Source organism: Nannospalax galili, unplaced genomic scaffold (genome assembly GCF_000622305.1).
Source record: "Nannospalax galili isolate Female #2095 unplaced genomic scaffold, S.galili_v1.0 scaffold334, whole genome shotgun sequence".
NCBI lineage: Eukaryota > Metazoa > Chordata > Mammalia > Rodentia > Spalacidae > Nannospalax > Nannospalax galili.
This window is the reverse complement of record NW_008336888.1, coordinates 215,815-236,258: the sequence shown is the minus strand read 5'-3', so window position 1 is coordinate 236,258 and position 20,444 is coordinate 215,815. Positions and strand designations below refer to the sequence as shown.

General features: G+C 38.1%; 1 protein-coding gene across 1 annotated transcript in view; it reads right to left on the bottom strand.

The window, feature by feature from the left end:
• Positions 1–20,444, bottom strand: part of LOC103732839 (carboxypeptidase Q-like) — a 322,354-nt gene that overhangs the window by 111,417 nt on the left and 190,493 nt on the right. The window contains exon 3 of the mRNA XM_008831564.2: positions 19,129–19,220. Coding sequence (XP_008829786.1) covers positions 19,129–19,220 — 92 coding nt within the window. The remainder of the gene's footprint in view (positions 1–19,128; positions 19,221–20,444) is intronic.

The following is a 20,444-nucleotide window of genomic DNA, read 5'->3' as shown; positions in this document are numbered from 1 at the left end:
TAGTTCTAGAGGATACAATGCAAGGTGCTAGGGAGAAAATCAATCAATGGTCCAACTCCACCTTTAAAGCCTAATAACCACAATAATGACCAGCACAACAAACTATAGTGGTGCAATAGTGGCGTTTATCTAGAGGGTAATAAACAGCTATCTAACTGGACTTAAAGTCCTCTCAATGGGAGAGAACTCATGAGTGGCACTGCAAACATAGTCAAACAGAAACATGGCTAGAGAGGACATAGATCCTAGAAAATCCTATCCCTGTCATATCTTTAGACAAATTAAATATCTTCCTATGTACTAAATATGGATCCTTATATTTACAGACCACTCATCAAAGAAGCTTCTTTTTGCAACAGATGGAGGCTATTACAGAGTTCCACAACTGGTTACACACAGAGACTATGTGTCTGAGAGATGCTCAGCCTTAAGTAACACATCTACAGTGAAAACTCTACACCTAAGGTTAATGGGGCATTATGGAACAGGGGACAGAGAGACTATTAACACATCCCTCAACTCACATCAGTGAAGTTTCCTCATGCAACAGAGCGTGATGCACACAGAGGGCCACAACTGGCCAAGGTACAGAGAGAAGAAACTACAGAGTATGTTTTCCTTGACAGGACTCCTATTAAACCTTGACCACCCAGGGCTCAGGAACCCTTGTTGAAGAGGAGGTGGAATGATTGTAAGAGCCAGGGTTGGTACATGAACATAAGGAAACAGAGACTTTCAGGCCTCTGGGAACTTGCTCATATGAATTTGCAGTAATGGAGACAGCATACACAAGACCCATGCTGACTCAGTCAGACAAAAACCCAGCATAGAACTGGGGGAATGGGCAGCAGGCCCCAACCTTAGCTGAGGAACTACTGTCAACTGATTATTGCTGGGTGTGGAAGGGCTGACCTTCTTTAAGGGAGAGACTCTAGATAGGCTGACTAGACTCCAGTGAATGAACTTGTACCAAGGGACATCTGGGTACAAAAGCTTGACCAGATAGGACTGGATGTATATGACAGAATCCATGAAATTTAATGGGAGGGGGGCTATAGGGAGTGTGGATAAGGGAAGGGTCTAAATATGTTTAAAATTTATTGTATGAAATGCACAAAACTCAAAAAATTATTTAAAATTTTTGTTTTCTTTTTAAAATAGGAAAGAAAAAATACTACTTTTCTGATAGTTTGTACCTCCTCTTCTTACTACTACACAATTCAACAAATACACTCCAAACTTCCTTGATTATAAGAACCACATTTTTCCTCTTAATATCTTAGAAGCCGAAATGTATCTTGCATCCCATGGGAAATTTTCCAAACACTAAGCAAGGAGACAAGTTTTGCCCTGATTTGGCCCCTCTCCCTGTTCATGTGTGAAGTTTCTCACAGAGGGAATTCATGGCACATCTCATGTAAGGTATTTACACTGAACAACACAGAAAACTAAAATTTAAGCCTTAGTTCCTAATTGTTTATTAAAAATTTTCATAAAGTTTTGATGCATACAGATTTATTTTCATATGTGAGGCAGAAACACTTGAAGCAATAGAAACTGTCAGATCTTTGAAACAGATCCCTGAGTGTTGAAGGTTCTCAGACTGCCATCCTCAAATATCTCACAGAGGTCTCCCACTCATATCCAGAACAATTTATCAAGTTTCCTTAGTCTTTCAGGAGAAGCAGTATGGCTTTTAAAGATTTTATAAAAAGTGACATGCACGTATGTGTGCCTGTATTTGTGTAACCCACGTGTGCAAGTTTTCATGGAGGCCAGAAGAGGCCATTAGATCCCCTGGAGCTAGAGCTATAGGTGGTTGTGAGCTGCCTCATGTGGGTGCTGGGAACTAATCTCATGTCCTTTGGAAAGCAGCAAGCGCTTTTTAGCTGCCTGCTGAGTCATCTTTCCAGCTCCAGTATGGCTTTTAGAAATATTGAAATTGAAAATAAAGCAGAAACATTTCAGCCAAAATAAAGATGCAGAGGAAACTGGACGGTCAGCTCTGAAGGAACAGCCTCATGATCTTGTCAGAAGAAGGAGTACAGGTTAGGCTGGACCCTGTGCTGTTGCTTCCGTGAACATGACCAAATGGGATTCACAATGATCTTCAGACTCCAAGTTGTAGATATTTAAACGAGTTAATTCCAAAGGCAAAAATATTAGGGATTGTTAGATTTTTTAAAAAAGCAACTTTTATTTTATTGTCCTTGAAAACTGTGCTGACCCTAACTCTACTAACATTTAATGGTCCTTACACAGAAAAGGAGGGCCAGGTACCCCCTAGTCAGCCTCACTACATCACCTCTGTGTTCTCTCTCCTCCTCCAGGCTCTGTTATTTTCTAGTTTAAGTTTGAGAAAAAAAATCTGACATTCTAGTGTTCTTTTCCTTTTTAAAAAGAACATTTAATGCATAATTTGAACATAAAAATAAAATTAATTTGAATAAAAGTAAAAGGAGTTTGTTTCATTATCATTTATAAGGCAAATCTGAGAACCTCATTTAAGGAGAGAGGTCCATTCTGAACTATCAAGGATGTTGGCAGATGTCCCTTGGCAGTTCTGGGATTCCGTCAGTAATAATTTACTCTTATAAATATTGCTATCCTACTTTAAAGGTAAAATACCTGCTAGAAGAAGGGGTTGCATTATTTGCATAAATACGGAAGGTATTTTTTTAACCAAATCAGAGAAGTCATGAGAAAAACGCACGGTATTCCACTGAACATTTCAACATTAAAGACCAAGACCACAACTGCTGACTCTCACAAAAACAGTGTTAATTTACTACTTCACGTGTGCCACTTCCATGTAAGGAAATAATTAGTTGAGAATTATATTTGCATTCTCAACATTTTTATACAATAGGAATGTCAGAATAATTAGGCACTAACCACGTTTCAAGACTTGAAGGGAGCAGCTTTGTGTATAAGTGAGCATTCTTTCTTCCTCTTCATTTGCTCCATTCTCGTGTTGGTGATTCAGAAAAGCATCTTTAAATAGAGCCTTTCAGTGGAAGCTATCACCACAGTGTGCCATATTAAGGTAATTACACCAAAGATGGGAAGATAAAAATCACATGGGTGGTCAAAGCCTTCCTGCCAAATTCCTTGGAAGCCAATCAGATTAGTGTCTCAGGCGCCAACACTTTGCTATGCTCTTGAATCATGCCTTTCAGTCTCAGTGCCTTTCCCCTCTGTTGAGTTAGACTTTGGCAAGCTGGAACGGTCACGAGGGGCCGCTCCTCATCACAACTCCCTCTGATGAAGGAGAACAAGCACCGAAGCATTTTTGGCAGGTGTAGTTTTCCAACACATGCAGAAAAGTTTGGTTAAATACTAACATCGAAGCTCTCAACTGGGAAGTAAAAGAGATGTAAAAAGTTGCAAAGGATTTTATCTCCTAGCCGAGGTAAGAAGAGAGTACCTTTTCTTAATAACTAGATAAATAAATGAATGAAAACAAGTGTTAAGTCATTTGTGCTTTGATTTGTAAATAATGTTTAATTTCCTCTTTTCATACTTTGAAAGCCATAACCCGTCTCCCAGGGCACTTAACCTTCTTTCCCTTATGTTTTCCCTCAGGAACTAAAGCAATAGCGTTAGGGACATTAACTTTTAGAGACCTCCAGCTACATTCTCTGATTGTTCCTTTGATCTTCTAATTGCACCTGTAGATTAAGACATCAGTAAGAGAGCCTGGACAAGAATATGTTCTGTCTGATAACGTTAGAAATATTGACACAATGAATGAAATATATCATTGAAGATCTTTAAAATAGTTCAGACAAGAGTGTTCCATCTTGGTATTTTCCTAGCCTGGGTGTTTCACACACAGTTACCTTCAAAGAAGAAATCTGGACTCAAAATAAGGAGGGACTGATATACTGAACATCTAAGTTCTACACACATGCATGAGTCATGTGTGCACGCACGCACACACACGATCTAAACAGACATAAACACTGTTCTCATTGATCTTTTTTTGTAGGGTGAAGCCATGGGAAATGCCCTAAGGTGGTACCCTGAGGTGCTTCTGATCTGAAGACTGACTTTAAACAGTGGAATGACTTTAATATTTATTGCTGTGAGAATTAGCTTCAGATCATGAAAAAGGTTTGAGGTGTTTTCTATTTGCATCTATTGTTTAAACATTTCCTGATAAAATACACCAAACTAAGAAAAAATTAGACCAAAAGTCAAAGTATTACTGTTTTATTAAAAAAGAGAGAAAACCACTGTAGTGGGATTTAAAGAGCTAATGTCATGAGTGAAAACATACTTAAAAATATTCTTCAGGAACAGTACAAGTGCAATGCATTGAAAATTATCAGGATGATTAATGCCCATGTGACATTCAATATCCTTGGCCTTTACTCCACAGTTGTATAGACCAGATTTTATGCTATGTGTGTCTTAAACTACAAACCTTGAAACTAGTCTGTTCATGCTGATTATCCAGCATTGCTGAGTATACTGATATGCATTTACTCCCTCTGTGGCGAGCTGGTATACTCGGTTTAAGATGGGTATCAGCCAAGTATGTAGTTGGAGAAATCATTGTAGCTCATATCTAGAGACAGAAAAGCTAGGTTCATGCTCAGGCTCTGAGCTTGATGGCTGTGCAGTCTTGGGGGATGTTCTTTACCTCACTGAGCCTCTACATCTTCATGCCTGGAATCAGCAATACAGTACACAGTCTGGCAACTAACCGAGTCAGTATTACGGTTCATAAACTAATGTCCAGGAAGAGTAATTTATAAATGATCACACATATGCAAGAGATTAGCATCGTGTGAACAGTGAGAGCGTGATTCATAGTTTTTGGGAAGCAGGATCTTTTAGAATTTTGGATGTTTTTTTCTCTGTCTCTAAAATCTCTCTTAAAATCTCTACTACTGCATTTTTAGATCTAATAAAATGAACTATTTTTCTTACATGGAAAAATGGGCAGTTTTCACAAGTCACTTTCCCCCTGTCTACTATTTAGTTTTAATCCTTTTGACCTTTCCTAATTTAAATGACAAAACAGCTTGATTTTCTCCCATTTGGCTCTGCAGGGTATAATAAAGTATTTTCCAGAGCTTTGGAGGGGAAACGAATTGGCCAGCTATGGCAGGGGGCCAGGGGTGGGGCATGCCATGCATTCTCTTGGCCTGCAGTTAATACCTGGAGAGCTGGCCTGACCCTGCTCACTGTGGCACTGCCTCTGGCTTCAGGGATGCTCCACCTCAGTGGATGAGCTTCATTAAATGAAACTATAGGAATGAGAGCAAATGATGCTCCTGCTTAACTAGTAACAGAAATGTTGTTTAATCTCAAAATAACTCAGGTTGTGAGACCACTTTAAGCCTTTGTTGAAAGGCCTTGTTAAGCTCTCTGAGTTTGAATCACTGTTTATATATGTTCTGCTGTGTGGGGTATAGAAGCTCTTTAGAAATTGATTTTGAGAAACTCTCCTCTAAGAGAACCTGGAAACCAATGCCAGGAAACTGCTGGTTGCTAAGGGCAACCCAAAGCTTTTAGAATGAGTCGCTACAAATGCAGAGCAAACATGTGATAACAGCCTGCAAAGAGGGATGGCTTCTGAAAGAAAACAAGTACTAAGGTTATTGTGGTAAGGATGTGTGTGTGTGTGTGTGTGTGTGTGTGTGTGTGTGTGTGTTTCACATAAACAGATGAGTCAGCAAAAATTAGAGTTGGGGCCTCAGTGTTAAGGAGGTTAGAAAGCCAGACCTAGACAAATTATTAGGGGACAGGTGATGGGTTGGCCTGGGATACCGCAGATACCACAGGATCTGAGAACCCAACCATCTGGGAATGATGAGTGAGAAAGTTGCAGAGAGAAAGAGAAAGGCCAAAGGCAACCCACAGGTTTCATTCACAGCTGTGCACATGGTTCCGCTGCTGTTTTCCTGACTGGTCTGTAGCCCTTACAGTAACTGTAGCTATAGTAATTCTTGCTGTGGTCCTGGATGCTGCTTATCTGGGTACAAAGTTGAAATCTCTACCCATGACTTCGCAGGCAGGCTTGCTGACTTTTATTCTACTCATTCACTCACGCCATTTTGGAAAGACCACTCTCTGAAGTGTATATAATATGTAGCAGAATCACAGGAAAACTACCACTGCCAGAAATAGAGGATAAACTTCTGGATGCACCACTGACTGATGGAAGATCTAATATTTTTCCCATCTCTTATTGGGAAATGCTCTTCTCCCCTTTCACCCAGATTCATCAAAAACAAAATAACATAGGAAAAACTGGGATGTGATGAAAAAATGAACAGCAATGGTTAAGGAGTGGAAGGAAGGCTGCCATGCCAAGATATAGTAGAATGCTATTTTTTTCCAAGTTTGCATTCATCTTTAATAAACGGTATATATATATATATGAATTTAATAAACGGTCTATATATGTATAAGAATTATATTTTTTAACTTTTAAAAAACTTTATTGAGAACTTCATACATACATATAAGGTGTTTTGATCAAATCCATGCCCACTCCCTCCCCTCCAACTCCTCCCATATCTCCCCATCACTTTTTCCTGACTTCATGTACTTTCTTTTTTTTTTTTTTTATGGGACATTTTGCTATTCTAACATTCCCCTCTCTGAAGAGGTAACCCTACAATCTTCTAGGGATTAGATAAGAGCTCACAAATACTTTTGATATTTTTGGCCTTTGGAACAGAGTATATTGCTAAGAGGCCCAAGGACATTTTGACTTTTAGCCAAGAAACTGACTACTTTTCTTTAAAAACTCCTTCTGTATGCATAAACTTTTGGAAAAGATACTTTAAAAATAGACCTCCTCAGGGCTGGAGAGATGGCTCAGCAGTTAAGAGCACTGACTACTCTTGCAGAGGACCTGGGTTCAATTCCCAGTACCCACATGGCAGCTACAAACCATCCTTAACTCCAGTTCCAGGGGAATCTGAAGCCCTCTTCTGACCTCTGGGGCATTGCACGATATGGGTGTGCTCACATACATGCAGGCAATACACTCACACACATTAAAAAAAAATAAGTAAAATAAAAAATAGACCTCCTCTATGGAAAGCAGTAAAGAAAGATGAAATCATGAAATTTGCAGGTAAATGGATGGAACTAGAAACTGTTATACTAAGTGAAGGAACACAGACTCAGAAAAAAAATGACGTATGTTCTCCCTCATATCTGGATCCTAGGACCAAATCCTGGTGAGCATGTATCCAGACAAAACTACAGGAACCAGGATAATGAAAAGGACCAGGGAGGTAAAGAAAAAGAAAGAATCTGAAAGAGAAGAACAGTAGGAAACAGGAAAAAGGGTGATATGGATAAAAATGACATTATTTTAAGGGGGGAGGACGGTTATATAAGGAACTTTGGGGATAAAGGGAAAGAAGGAGCTCAAGAGAGGGGGGACCATAGGAGACAGGTACTATTAAGGAAAAATGAGGTTACTTTAACTGGGGAGGGAGGGTCAGAAATGGAAATAGAGGGGTGAGAAATAAACAATGCTTAGCTGGTGTGAAAAACCAGAGGGAGGGGCTAAGAGATGACTCAGTAGTTAAGAACACTGAATGTTCTTGCAGAAGACCTGGGTTCAAATACCAGCATCCACATGGCAGATAACAATTGTCCATAACTCTAGTTCCAGGGGATCCAACACCCTCTTCTGACTTCTGTGGGCATTGTATGACACAGGTGCACTTGCATACATGCAAGCAATACATTCATATACATAAAAAATAAATAAAAATTGGGGCTGGGGAGATGGCTCAGTGGTTAAAAGCATTGGCTGCTCTTGCAGAGGACCTGGGGGGACCCCACCGGATGCACTTGAACCAGAGTCCAGTCTACAAAGAGGAGGGTCAACTCAGAGGAAACATCTCATACATGCTTCCAAGTGAAGCCAGACATGGTCAAGTAGGACATTTGACTTATCTTCACATCAATGGAACTGGTCAAAGAAAGGAGCTAGGGGCTCCTCCCAAGCCCATGTGACCCCTGAGGAACAGATTCTCAAACGACCTTAGGAGTAAAAATAAATTGGTTTATCTGGACCAACAGTATGGTCCTAAATACCCAAAAGGAAAGTATAACCAAGGATTAAAGGGATCAGTATAATTCTTTAAGAGTCCATGTGTATAGCTAAAGGCTACATAACAAGAAACAATGCCAGACAGGATATACCTTCCTTTGAGTTGTTGGAAGAGCTGATCTTCCTAAAACAAGGAACTCTAGATAGCTGACTAGATTCAGAGGTTGGACAAGCACTGGGGAATGGCTGGGGGCACCAACAACACAGTGGACTGTAACAGGTATGACATAGTATATGGGCTCCAGTGGAGGAGGGGGAGCTATGGGAGGGTGCCATTTGGGATGTGAGTGTATAGATGAATAAGATTGGGATGTTCTGCATGAAATAAACACAAAAAATCAACAAATAAAAAAATGAGTTATATTTGAGTAAGAAGCATAAAAATTTGCTTCATGTTAATTAGCAGAGGTGAAAAAAACATTGCCATTGAAATATACCTGATGACTTTATATCCATGCTCAGGTGCCAAGGATCTCAGAAAGTAATCGACTGTGATTAGTAATAATCATATACATAGAGATTAGAAATACATGTGCAAACATATAAGTGTTAGTAGCATTAAAAATGAGTTTTTCTGTATGAAACTATATTTTAAAATGAAATGGAAATCTTTTCAAAGGTTAAAACCTCATTTAATTTTATGTCTTATAGGGTTTATACTTGGTTCAATATTGTATACTTGTATTTATTCAACTGTGAACCTAAAAATTTTCAGCCAATTTTGAAAGAGATGCATCTTTGCTCTGGAAATTGTTATTGAATATGTTAATGCTGTAATGAAATGCTTCTAATCACATGGTTATTAAATAAATAACTAAAAAAATGGACCTCCCTTAATCCCAGCACTTGGGAGGCAGAGGCAGACAGATCTCTGTGAGTTCAAGGCCAGCCTGGTCTACATAGTGAGTTCCAGGCCATCTGGGGCTACAGGGAGACCCTGTCTCACACAGACCAAAAAAAATTTAAAAAATTAAATTTAGTCATCTAAAGAAAGTATTCTGTTCTTGCTTTAAGAAATATTGGGTGCCCTGCATGATGGCACACACTTTTCATCCCAGTACTCAGGAGGCAGAGATTGGTGGATCTCTGTCAGATAGAGGCCAGCTTGGTCTACATAGCAAGTTCCAGGCCAGCCATGGCTACAGGGAGACCCTGTCTCAACCTTCCCTTCAATAACCCCCCAGAAATTTTAGGTGTTAAACGGTGGTACAGGCCTGTATTCCCAGCACACTCAGACATGTGTATCAGAAGTTCTAGACCAGGGGTGATAGAGGAAACTGTATTTCAGAAAGAAAAAAAAGAAGCTGGAAGAGAAGAAGGAAGAAGAGAAAGAAAAGAAGGAGCAGGAACAGTGGGAAGAGGATCTGGAGGAGCGGGTCAGATGGAAGAGAAGACAGCGATAATAATGATGATAATAATTATTATTATTTTGGGAAAGATGGCCCAGTGAATGAAGTGCCTAACAATTAAGCTGGATTCCTAGTACCTATGTAAAAACCAAGAGTTTTTACCTTAGATCTGGAGGTTGTTGGGGGAGGGAAGCAGGAAGATCCCAGGGGATCCCAGGCCAGCCTTTTTAACTGAAACTGAGCTCCAGGGTCAGTGACTGAGAGACTCTGTCTCAAAAATTTAAGGTGCAGAGCAATAGAGGGAGATATTCGATGTCAATCAATGGCCTCTACTGGCACATGCACAAGTGAACACACAAGTGAGCATACATGTGTATATATATTCACATACATACACATGTGCATAGTAATAATAATATAGGGGACATATGTGAACTCATCATCCAGTCATATACCAGTATCTGTTGTGTGTCTCCCTGGACTTCAAGGGTAGCACTGCACTGGCCTGGTGTTGGTGTCTCTGCTGGGCAGCAGCCACATTATTTTCCTACAAGTTGAAGCCTCTAAAGGCAAGAATTCTACTGCATGCCATGAGCCTCTTCCAAGAGCTGGAACTGTGAGAACGGAAAAAGAATTGCTTGAATCTGCCTGCCTTTTATGTTGCTTTGGATTTTTTGTTACATAAGGTTTTATTGCAGCACTACCGTGCCCATGCTCATTTGTCTAATAGATTCTGTGACTGGACTCCAAAGGCAGAGTTGAGTAGAGAGACAGTATGACATACAATCCTTATTATATGGATTTTAAAAAACAAACAAAACCCCCACAAAACAAAAACAAAACTTTGCTAAACTGTTTTGATCATAGCTTCTTAAACTCCCTCAAGAAATTTTATGAGACCCCAGGTATATAGTTATATAAAATAGATATTTATTAATGCTAAATAATAAACAAATTTGTTTTAAAATATTCGTCATACATATATTTTTACCATTTATTGAAAATGAAAGCAAATTTGTATACTAATAAAATGGATATACCTGTTATTTTTACATAAGGAATAAAATCTTGGTTGAATAAATAATATTGTAAGACTTAGAGCATCTACACCATTTTCAGAGTTTATCAATATTTTTACTTAAATAATTGTCAGTGCTGAAAACACTCCTTATAAATATGTACTATGAAATGGTGGAAGCATGTTTATAGCCATTTCAAAAGTTGCTAGAAATTCTGTCCTAATCCCAAGTGAAAACTCATTTAATGGTGTTTTATTTCAAATACTTTATTTACTATTTTTTTTATGTATGAGTATATTGCCTGCATGTTCTTAAGTATATCAGGGTTGTACAATGCCTGGAGAGGTCAGAAGAGGGTGTCAGGGATTCCCCTGGAATTGGAGTTATGGATGGTTGTTAGCTACCATTTGGGCACTGGAAGTTGAACCGGGTCTTCTGCACGAGCAGTCAGTGCTCTTAACCCCTGAGCCACCTCTCCAGCTCCCCATTTAATGATATTTTATGAAACTCAGGTTTGTGTTTCCTGGCATGTCAATCTGAGTTCTTTAGGAAATTCATGCACTTGATATGCTTGTGGGCCCTTCCAGGTCAGACCACAGGGAGACAGTGAGGCAGAAACTATTTGTGACTTGTAGTCAACAACTAGTAAACCACTGAAATGGATGGGATACAAACTGAAGCCGTTCTTCATAATTTTAAAGGTAGAAAAAAGTGAGATGAGATGCCAGCCACTTTAATTCATAACGAACATTAGTGTTTCAGTTCGATACATTCAGAACCAACTTTAAAAGGTAATTGCCTTATTTGGGTTAGTAAGGCAAGTAGAGAAGTCTTGGTCTGCAATAATGTAGTGCCCACCTGTAGCTAAGGGAGACAACCCGCTATTGTTCTAAAATGATGGAGAAGTCAAGATAATATTTTTTACATGTAGTGAGTTCGAACAAGCACTCATCAAATTCCATTATGTTCTGAAACCATAATGGGCAATATGATAACTATTATCCCAAATAATAGGTAAGGTCTCGTGACCAAAGAACATAGTACAATTCCATTCTAGTTGTTGTAGCCCTATCATTTCACTTAAAGCTATTTTTTTTTCTCACATAGAAAAACACAGCAAAATCCAGAAGAAAGACTTTATTCCTGAAGACATATAAAGAATAGAGGCACACTGATACCTACTTGTGCTCATTTACAAGTTGGCATGTGATTCTTCTAATAGCAGAGGGAATATTTTGATAGTTCTTCCCAGCTTGACCTGTATCTATTTATAACTACCATATATGTCTGTAAGACTTAGAAGCCCATAGCCATGATGGAATTCTACTAAGGAGAAAGCAAACAATTGCAGAAAAGTCTTTCCTTCATAAAAAATAAATTAAATTCACAAATTCTAATAAGACCCTATGAGCTCCCAGGTGTGCTGCACCAATTATGAGCAAGTGGAAACACCAAGGGCTCCAGACCAGGAGCACACAGAGATAAATGAAATTTAAACCAATTTTGTGATGTGCTTGACAGACTAATGCACATATCTAGACATTCAAAGAAAAACGGAAGATGCACAAAGGCCTAGTTGTAATTATTGAAACTGTAACCTCTGATTAGCTTGGCTGTGCAGAATGGAACATTAAAGTGTCCAGGAATGCTGTGCTACTACACAATACAGACGCCATTAAACTGGATGTGCACAGCAGCTCCAGTGATATTACAACCAGAACTGAACATGAGCACTATACTGTCACACTCCAACCATGTCACCCTGGCTACATTAACAGTATTTAGAAGGCAATAGGGTTGCAAAATAAAAAATGCCAAAGAAATTCATTTGCCCAGATAATGTGAATAAAGTTCACTGGCATTTGTAACATATCCCTTTATTTTAGAGTGAAATGTAAAACCTCATGTGGGTTGGGAAGTTGGCAAGCACTTCATTACCAAAAGTAAGTAATGTTTTTGTAAGGAGGAAATTTTATTCCTCAGAACTGGTAACACAGGAAATGCTAAAAACAATTACATACATTTATTTTAGATTTTTCTGTTTTTCAGGTTGGTTAGAGTTCAAAACAAACTGATGTATTTAGAATGATTATCCCAGCTCTCATTTGATAAAGCCTATTTAAAATATTGCCCTTATTAATGACTACCAGAACACAGCAGTGTTCATTATCCATGTTATTCAATTGCCAGAAGTTTTCGCAATAAATCAGGATAAGGTTAAAATATTTTTCATGCCAGAATAGAACATATCAATCTGTTTTATTTGATTACCTCATATAATGAGGTTTTCTCAAGGCCAGATTACCTTGCTAATTATAATGATGCCAGATTGTATTTTTTGCTTAAAATGGAAAAGATTTTAAAATGCCAGAAATCCAGTTGAAACTAATTTAGTTTTTTTCCCACCTTCTTTGTACATTTTAGGACATGAGAAATGACATCCTGTTCTTCTAAGAGAAGAGGAGAGAGTAACATTGTTTCTGTGAAAAACAGATTAGACCAGTGGCATCAGGACAACCCTTATTTTATTCACTATTTGAAAACTCAATAAAATCATCTATAATATTTTTAAATTCCAAAGCTAAATTCTCCTCCCATATGTAAACTTTTATTCACAATAATATGCTGTCCATGTGGTGACATTTCCTTCTAACTGAATGCAAGATGGATTCAACCCAAAGAGTAGTTCATGTTTTAAATCATAACTTCATTGATAAGTAATAATGCAAAGACATTTTCAGCAGGGCTTCTCTCCCTCTCTAGAACAATGCACTTCTTTTCTAGGCATAAGAGAAGTCACCCTCCGTGGAACATGAGGGGCCATTCTCCCTTCTTTGGTCTCATTGTGCTCCAGAAACCTGGCCCACCATTGGTGCCCCAGGAGGTTAGCTGTGACTCCAGCAAGGTGGCATTTCTATGTCTTGCTACTGCTAAGGCATTTCTCTACATTGAAGTACAGTTACTTCAATTTAATAGTATCTGCCCCAAACTCAGGTATGGCAGAAGTCCTTTAACTTCCCTAAATCACAGAACAGCACACCAGGATCAAGATGGTCTCATGGCAAAGAATCAGAAGAGAAAGAATGGTGACCATTAGAAGTGGAGGCAGAACATAATTGCACTTATCTGAAGTTCAAAGTTGGGTACAAACAATCTGTTTAATAAAAAGCAACACAATATTTGCCTTTCGTGGAGTTAGAGGTCAATCTGAAGAAGCATAAGGAAACTTTCTAGGATAAGAGGTGTGCTCTTATCTTGATCCACATGAAGATTACCAGAGGCATGTATTTTTCCAAAGTAAAGGTTTGAATACTTAAGATCTGTTCATTAACTGAATGCTAATTAAACCTCATGAAAAATAGTGTTACTTCTAAAAGTATCAGTAGCATAAAGCACAAACAATGTACCTATAATTAATTCTCAAATTCATGTTCTAATGTGAAGAGAAATACAGCAGAAAGAACTTTTGAAATTAGGAAAGAACATTTTATAACCTTTATCAAAATATGTAAACTAGCATTTAAGTATATTGTATTTATTATTTTTATTTTATGTGTATGAGTATTGCCTGCATGTGTCTAAGTGCTGCCAAGTTGTGCAATGCCCGTGGATGTCAGAAGAGGGCATTGAATTCCCCTGGAACTGGAATTATGAATGGTTGTTAGCTGACATGTGGGTGCTGGGAATTGAAATCAGGTCCTCTGAAAGAGCAATCAGTGCTCTTAAATACTGAGTCATCTCTCTAGTCCTGTAAACTAGCATTTTTAATGAGAAAAAAATTACACATATAACTCCTTTATGAGATGATTATGCTATGAATTATTAGGAAGACGCTAGATGGTTTGAATCCTCAATGTCTCCCTAAAGCCTGTATGTTGAAGGCTTGGTTCCCACTGTAGCAATGTTCAGACATGGGGTGTTTTTCTGGGAGGTAATTGGATCTTGAGGACTCTGACTTTATGAATGGATTAATCCATTTATGGATTCATAGCTTATGGGTTCGGGGAGAAGAGTCTTGTCATAAAAGGGAGATCCCTTTCCTTGCTTCCTGGTCACAATAAGGTGAGCAACTTTATTCCATGGCATGCTTTTTGCCACCTCCCACAGGATCAGAGACAACAAAGCCAAGTGGTCACTGAAACTGAACTCTCTGAAACTGTGAACCGGAATAAATCTTTTCTTCTTATAAGTTGATTATCACATGTATTTTGTTACAGTGATAGACAGATGACCAATATCATTTTTATTCTGATTGACTTCAAATTATAGTGAAAACTCTTGACTCCAAATTATAGTGAAAACTCAGTGGTGCCTATTTGAATTATTTTATTTAACAACTATCACCAAAATTTTTACAGACTTTTTTGATGCAGAAAACATTAGCAATATTATAGAAAAAACATTTTAAGTATTATAATAAATTGCATATGAATTTTAAAATTCATATGCAAAGCACAAATAGCCTTACATATTCACAATAATTTAGAATTCTTTATACATATTCACAATAATTTAGTGAATTCTTTAGTGGTTGTTTATTAAATTCTAACAATTATTGCAATAATTGAGCTAATATTTTTATAAGAAAGCATAATTATAAAGTAAAGGTAGCTATTAATCTGAATCTAATTTAGAAAATTGGTCTGACAATAAATTGTACCATATAATTTAAATTCTTTTCTATGAATATATTAATAAAAGCACATTATAAATCAATGCCTATTTACTAAGAAAAGGACAATGAATATTAATGTTAATTTTATTACCATAAAGTTTAGCTAAACATGTTCATTTAAATAGCTCTTGTAGAACTTTCATTGCTGAATAGATTCTGTGAATGGGAAATAAAAGTGCATTCAGAAAATCAAAAAAGAAAAATAAATAAATAATCTCTTTCTACTCTTTTCCACCACAGCTGGTGCCATGTTGGTCAACTTTACTGTTAAACTCTACCAAATAAGACTGAAAAAGAAAAAAGTCTGTGAATGCAGCTTTTTAAATTTTTGTAAAATTCTTACACTTGAAAATATATGACTCTAAACAAAATTTACAAAATATTCTTTCCAAGTAAAATAATAGAGAGCTTACTGTATGGAAATAACATGAAGCTATATTTTTATCGTAAGGCTATGGGGTAGTAAAATTTTTCTGCAAAGAGCCCAGTAGTTAATACCTTAAGTTTTGTGGGCCACATATAGTCTCTTGTACATTCAGCTGAAGACATACACTTCTCAGTTTGAGGTCCGTACATAAACAGGTGGCAGGCTAACTTCCAATTTTCTGATTCTTGGTATAGATCACTAATAACCATAACTGTGACATGAACATTCTAACACAAACTTTTCATTTTTATAATCAACAGCATGAAGGGGTATATGTAGCTGTTTCTTCTCACCCCTCATTCAGATCCCTTTATTCTGCAAGGATTAGGCCTGGAATCTGTCCCTATGACTAATGCATCAAGGCCATTTCTTCCATTTCTAACACCTTTACATTTACTGTGTTATATCACTCAGCACAGAATCCTTAAAAAATATATTTGGTAAATAATTTACAACAATACTTATATGGTTTGTAGTACTAAATTCCTTTTGTGAAAGTATAAAATTATTGGTAGGGTAGAATGGAAGATCTTTGTGACTAAAGATTAACTTTGTGTGTGTGTGTGTGTGTATGTGTGTATGTGTGTGTGTGTGTGCGTGTGCGTGTGCGTGCGCATGTGAGCTATCCTCATCATAATGATAAATTCTTTAACCAAAAATGCAGTTCATAGACTTGACCTGAATTTAATCATTACGGGAGGTGAAGGTTTCATAGGGTATATGGAAATAGGAGTTCAGAACAAAGTAGGTGAAGATCTGAGCACATCCAGCTTTGCACCAGCTGTGCTCCTTTCTAACATGTGCAGAGTTGTGGCTGGAAGTGGCTGCCCACCCAGGGACTGTGTTTCCTAGCCTTTTAAGCAACCGAACTATATGAGTTCTTGCCAATGGGATGTGAGTAGAAATGATGTTTACCACTTCTACAACTGCCCACTCTGTCTGTCACCTGGTTGTCAGTGCTAAAGGCATATTAAATGCCATCTTGCTGAGGAGCCTATCAGCCTGGATCCCTAAGTAACTTTATGGAACTAGATACTGTATGTTAAATAAGCAATGAATAAACTTATATTGTGTTAAACCACTGAAATGTGAGGGGTTGTTTCAGCAGTTTCTCTGCCTTCCAGAAACAGGACCTCTACTGCAACTTTAGTGAAGTGGACACTGTGTGTTGGCATTTGGTGACACTATAGGAGAATTTAAGGACAAACTGCTTCATCCCCCTCCGGGTTTAGGACTTGGTTATTTATTTCCTTTTAAGTTAGACTCATAAGAATCCAGACTAGGTCCTTAGGAACAGGCTGAATCAAATAAAACATGCTGAATAACTTTTTAAAGGTGAGATAAAGAACTTCTGTAAAAACAAAACACTCTGCTGTCTGCCTCTGTAATTCTTTTTTTCCAGTCTTGAACATGCAGTTTGCCCAACCATTAGTCCACAAGTCCCTTCCTACGAAGCCTACACAGATACTGAAAACATAAACTGGCTCTGTTTGTGTGTGTGATTGCATGCTCTTTGAGTGGGTGCCCTGCCAACTTCTTAGAAACTTAAAACCCAGGCATTTCTGATTTCATCCATGCATTTTAGTAGGTTATAGAGAAACCTTTTTTTTTTTTTTTAAGATTGTAGGAATTTCAGTGGTAAGGAAATTTCAAGCCAAATCCATTGTGGTTTGAATCCAAAATTTTTCCTTAAGGAAGAGCATATTTTACAAAATCAAAAAAGCTTTAGAATAGTTCTTTCAGGTATTCTGTTTTCATGAAGTATGAGATGTATAGAATTTTAAAGCTGTTTCTTAACGATAACACAGTTACTTTTCTGGCAGAGTGAAAGCTTCTAAGCAGAGTGTGTACATTCTTGCTCAGGCTCTTCTGCTCTGTGTTCTGACCACTATACATCTTGTATTCTGTGTACCAGCCTCCCTGAACTTCTCATTTCTCCTGGTGCCATGTTCTCTCTTGCCTTAACCTTTGTCCTCACAGGTTCCTTTGTTCACACAGGTCCCTTTGCCCACACAGGTCCCTTCCAAAACTTAGGATCACCTCCCTCTACTACTTTTTCTCTGATTGCTTATACTTAGTCTCCAGGTTTCAACTTTGATGTAATTTCTTCTGTGCAACTTCTTCTGACTGACCTTCAATGTCATATTAGGTGAGCTTCCTTTGCCCAACATGGGTATCTTACTCTTTATTAGAAGGCTTAACACCTTATACTGTAAGTTTAGTGACCCATGTCCTTCCTTACATTACAGTCTCTATGGGGTCAGGGAAATTTTCTTTTATCTCTTTTCTTTTCAGATAAGGTCTTAGTCTGTAGCACAGGCTGGTCCTGAATTCATGATCTTCCTGTTTCAGTGCTAAGATTACAAGATTGGGCCACCACGCCTACTCTTAGAGTGAATCTTTTTAATGACATTAAACTCAATACTTAACATAGTATATAGAGCACAGTAGGTGCTCCAAAAATGTTGAGCGCTGCTGAACCCACAACAATCCTTTTCTACTGATGAGGTCACCATGAGATATAAAAGATGATGCTGTTACCTACCAGTCAAAGGATGGTTGTCTTGAATTTCTTATCTTTAGGATTGCTGGAGACCAAAACAATTGAAGTAAGAAAAGAGCTGGGTATAAAACATAAGTTCTTTGTATAGTAAATGACTTTACTTTGACCAAATTTGTGATACTGAATTCATATTCTAACTAACTGAAATACGGCAATAGAGATGAAGACTGTATAAAAAGGTCAAAAAGGATACAAACATAACCCACAAAACAAAGCCTGTCTGATTTAGATAACTGGAACTTATTTCTTCTAATCCAGAGATTTAGAGAGAATAAGCCAGCAGTAACAGCAGGTGGCAGACGTCCTTCCCTGCTCCCACTGGGCTGTTCAAAGAGCTTCTCTTTGCGCTGACATTTGACTTGTTCTAGAGGTTTTTCTGTCCTTGTACATTTTGTTCTCTCCAAGTTTGTTCTTGGTATTAACCTCCTGTCCTCAATATTAAAAACAGTTTTGAATTTCCACCATGATGTTCCACAATGACTATCTTCGCCTAAATTCAGTGTCTAATCCAGCTGTTCTTCATGTTCCCTGATCAGAGAGCTGTGGTTGTCACATTCCCCCCACCACAGAGGTGATACTTTGGCTGACTCTAGATCTCAGGACTTGTCCCTCAAATCCTAGGACTTCCAGGAGGATTTAGGGCACAGGGGCTTAGGGCTGGGCTCAGTGGAGAGGGTATTCTTATCTATCACTCTCTGTCATGTGTGACAACAGTAGATCTAGTAAGACCCTAAGAAAATGGCAGCATGCAGCTGGAAGTTTGCTAGAGCCACAGACTATGATGAGGAAATAGGAAGGCCCTTAGCTCTACAGAACATCCTAATGTCACCATGGTATTCTCACTTACAGAGCTTGTTATTTGCCAGTGTTGGCGTACTACAGAGTATTGAGAATCTTACGTAGACAATTACTAAAAATTTTAAAATAAAAATTATAAATGAATGGCTTTAATTTATACTGATATTATGAATGCAAGCACTCAGCATCCACTGGTTGTTTTTACCTTGTGTCTCTCATAGTACTGGGAGGCACCAATTCCACCTTGCTCTTCAGCGGTCCAGAGTACCAGACGCAGAGTCCTCTTTGGACGCAGTCCTGGGAAAAAATGAAAAGGCACTCTTCAGTTCATTTTGAGTGGTTTTCAAGTAGTGCAGACCTCATCTGTATTCTGGAGGTAGAGGGAACTGGAGATACCCGTATCTTGCTAGTGTGACCACTTGTTTCTGGGTATGGATGACAGTGCAAAGGTGCAACTTCAGGGATACTCTCTAGTGTGGGGTAAAAGTGAAAGGGGTTATGACAAATACTATCTGCAGGGCACAATGGATGCTCAAGTTCAGTAAAGTACTAGACGATATTCAAAGATGAGGTGAGGAAGAGCCTAAGATCTCAAAGCCCTCCAGAGATTTTAATTGGAAACAAATCACTTAGCTCTATTTCAAGATAAAGTGTCCAAACATCATTTCTTCCTATGAATCCACAAGCACAGCTAGCTTCTCATGTTTTCCTGGGGATATATTAACCAAGAAGCTGATGCAACATTTGTGGTTACTCATGGTCAGTCTCTTGTACTTGAAAATGTAAGGTCATTCACTTAAGATCAATGAAAATCAATTGAATGAGGATGACATTTATTCACATTACTTTACTAACAATGTGATAGCAATTTCACTGACTAGGAAAACAAATTTGCATAGAACTTGACTTATGATGTTTCTACTTACTGTTTTTTGACCTTATGATGGTATGAATGAGATATTTATTTAATAGAGAGTCAAGTTTGTATTCAAGGTTTCATCTTTTCCTGTGCTCATGATATGCATATGATCCTCTCTTATGTTACTGGACAGAAGCAGCAAGCCAGAGCCCCCACATGATCACAAGAAGAAATTATGGAATCTTTAGTATACTAAATTGCTAAGCCAGGATGTTCGGTAGGTGAGATGCATTAGATGTCCCAGGATGTTTTCAGCTTATAATGGTCTGATCAGGATGCAGTCCCACTGTAAATTGAGGAGTCTCTGCTTCTATTTTGAAGTTATTAGTTAGCATCAGATCTGTCAGCTCTTTGTTGAGTGACCATGACCGGTTAGTATTTATTAACTAGAAGGAAGGTATTTTCTGAACTCCAAAAGCATGGTAAAACAATATCTTAAAATGTCTCTTTGCCATCAAGAGACATCTGATTTGGACCCAATAAGATCATTTCTGAGAAATAATAAAGGCAGAGAACATAAAGCTGGACTGAACTATACTAAGAAGATCCATCCTTCTGCAAGAGAGCCTTTGGGACATACTAAAGTACACTCTGAGTGGCTC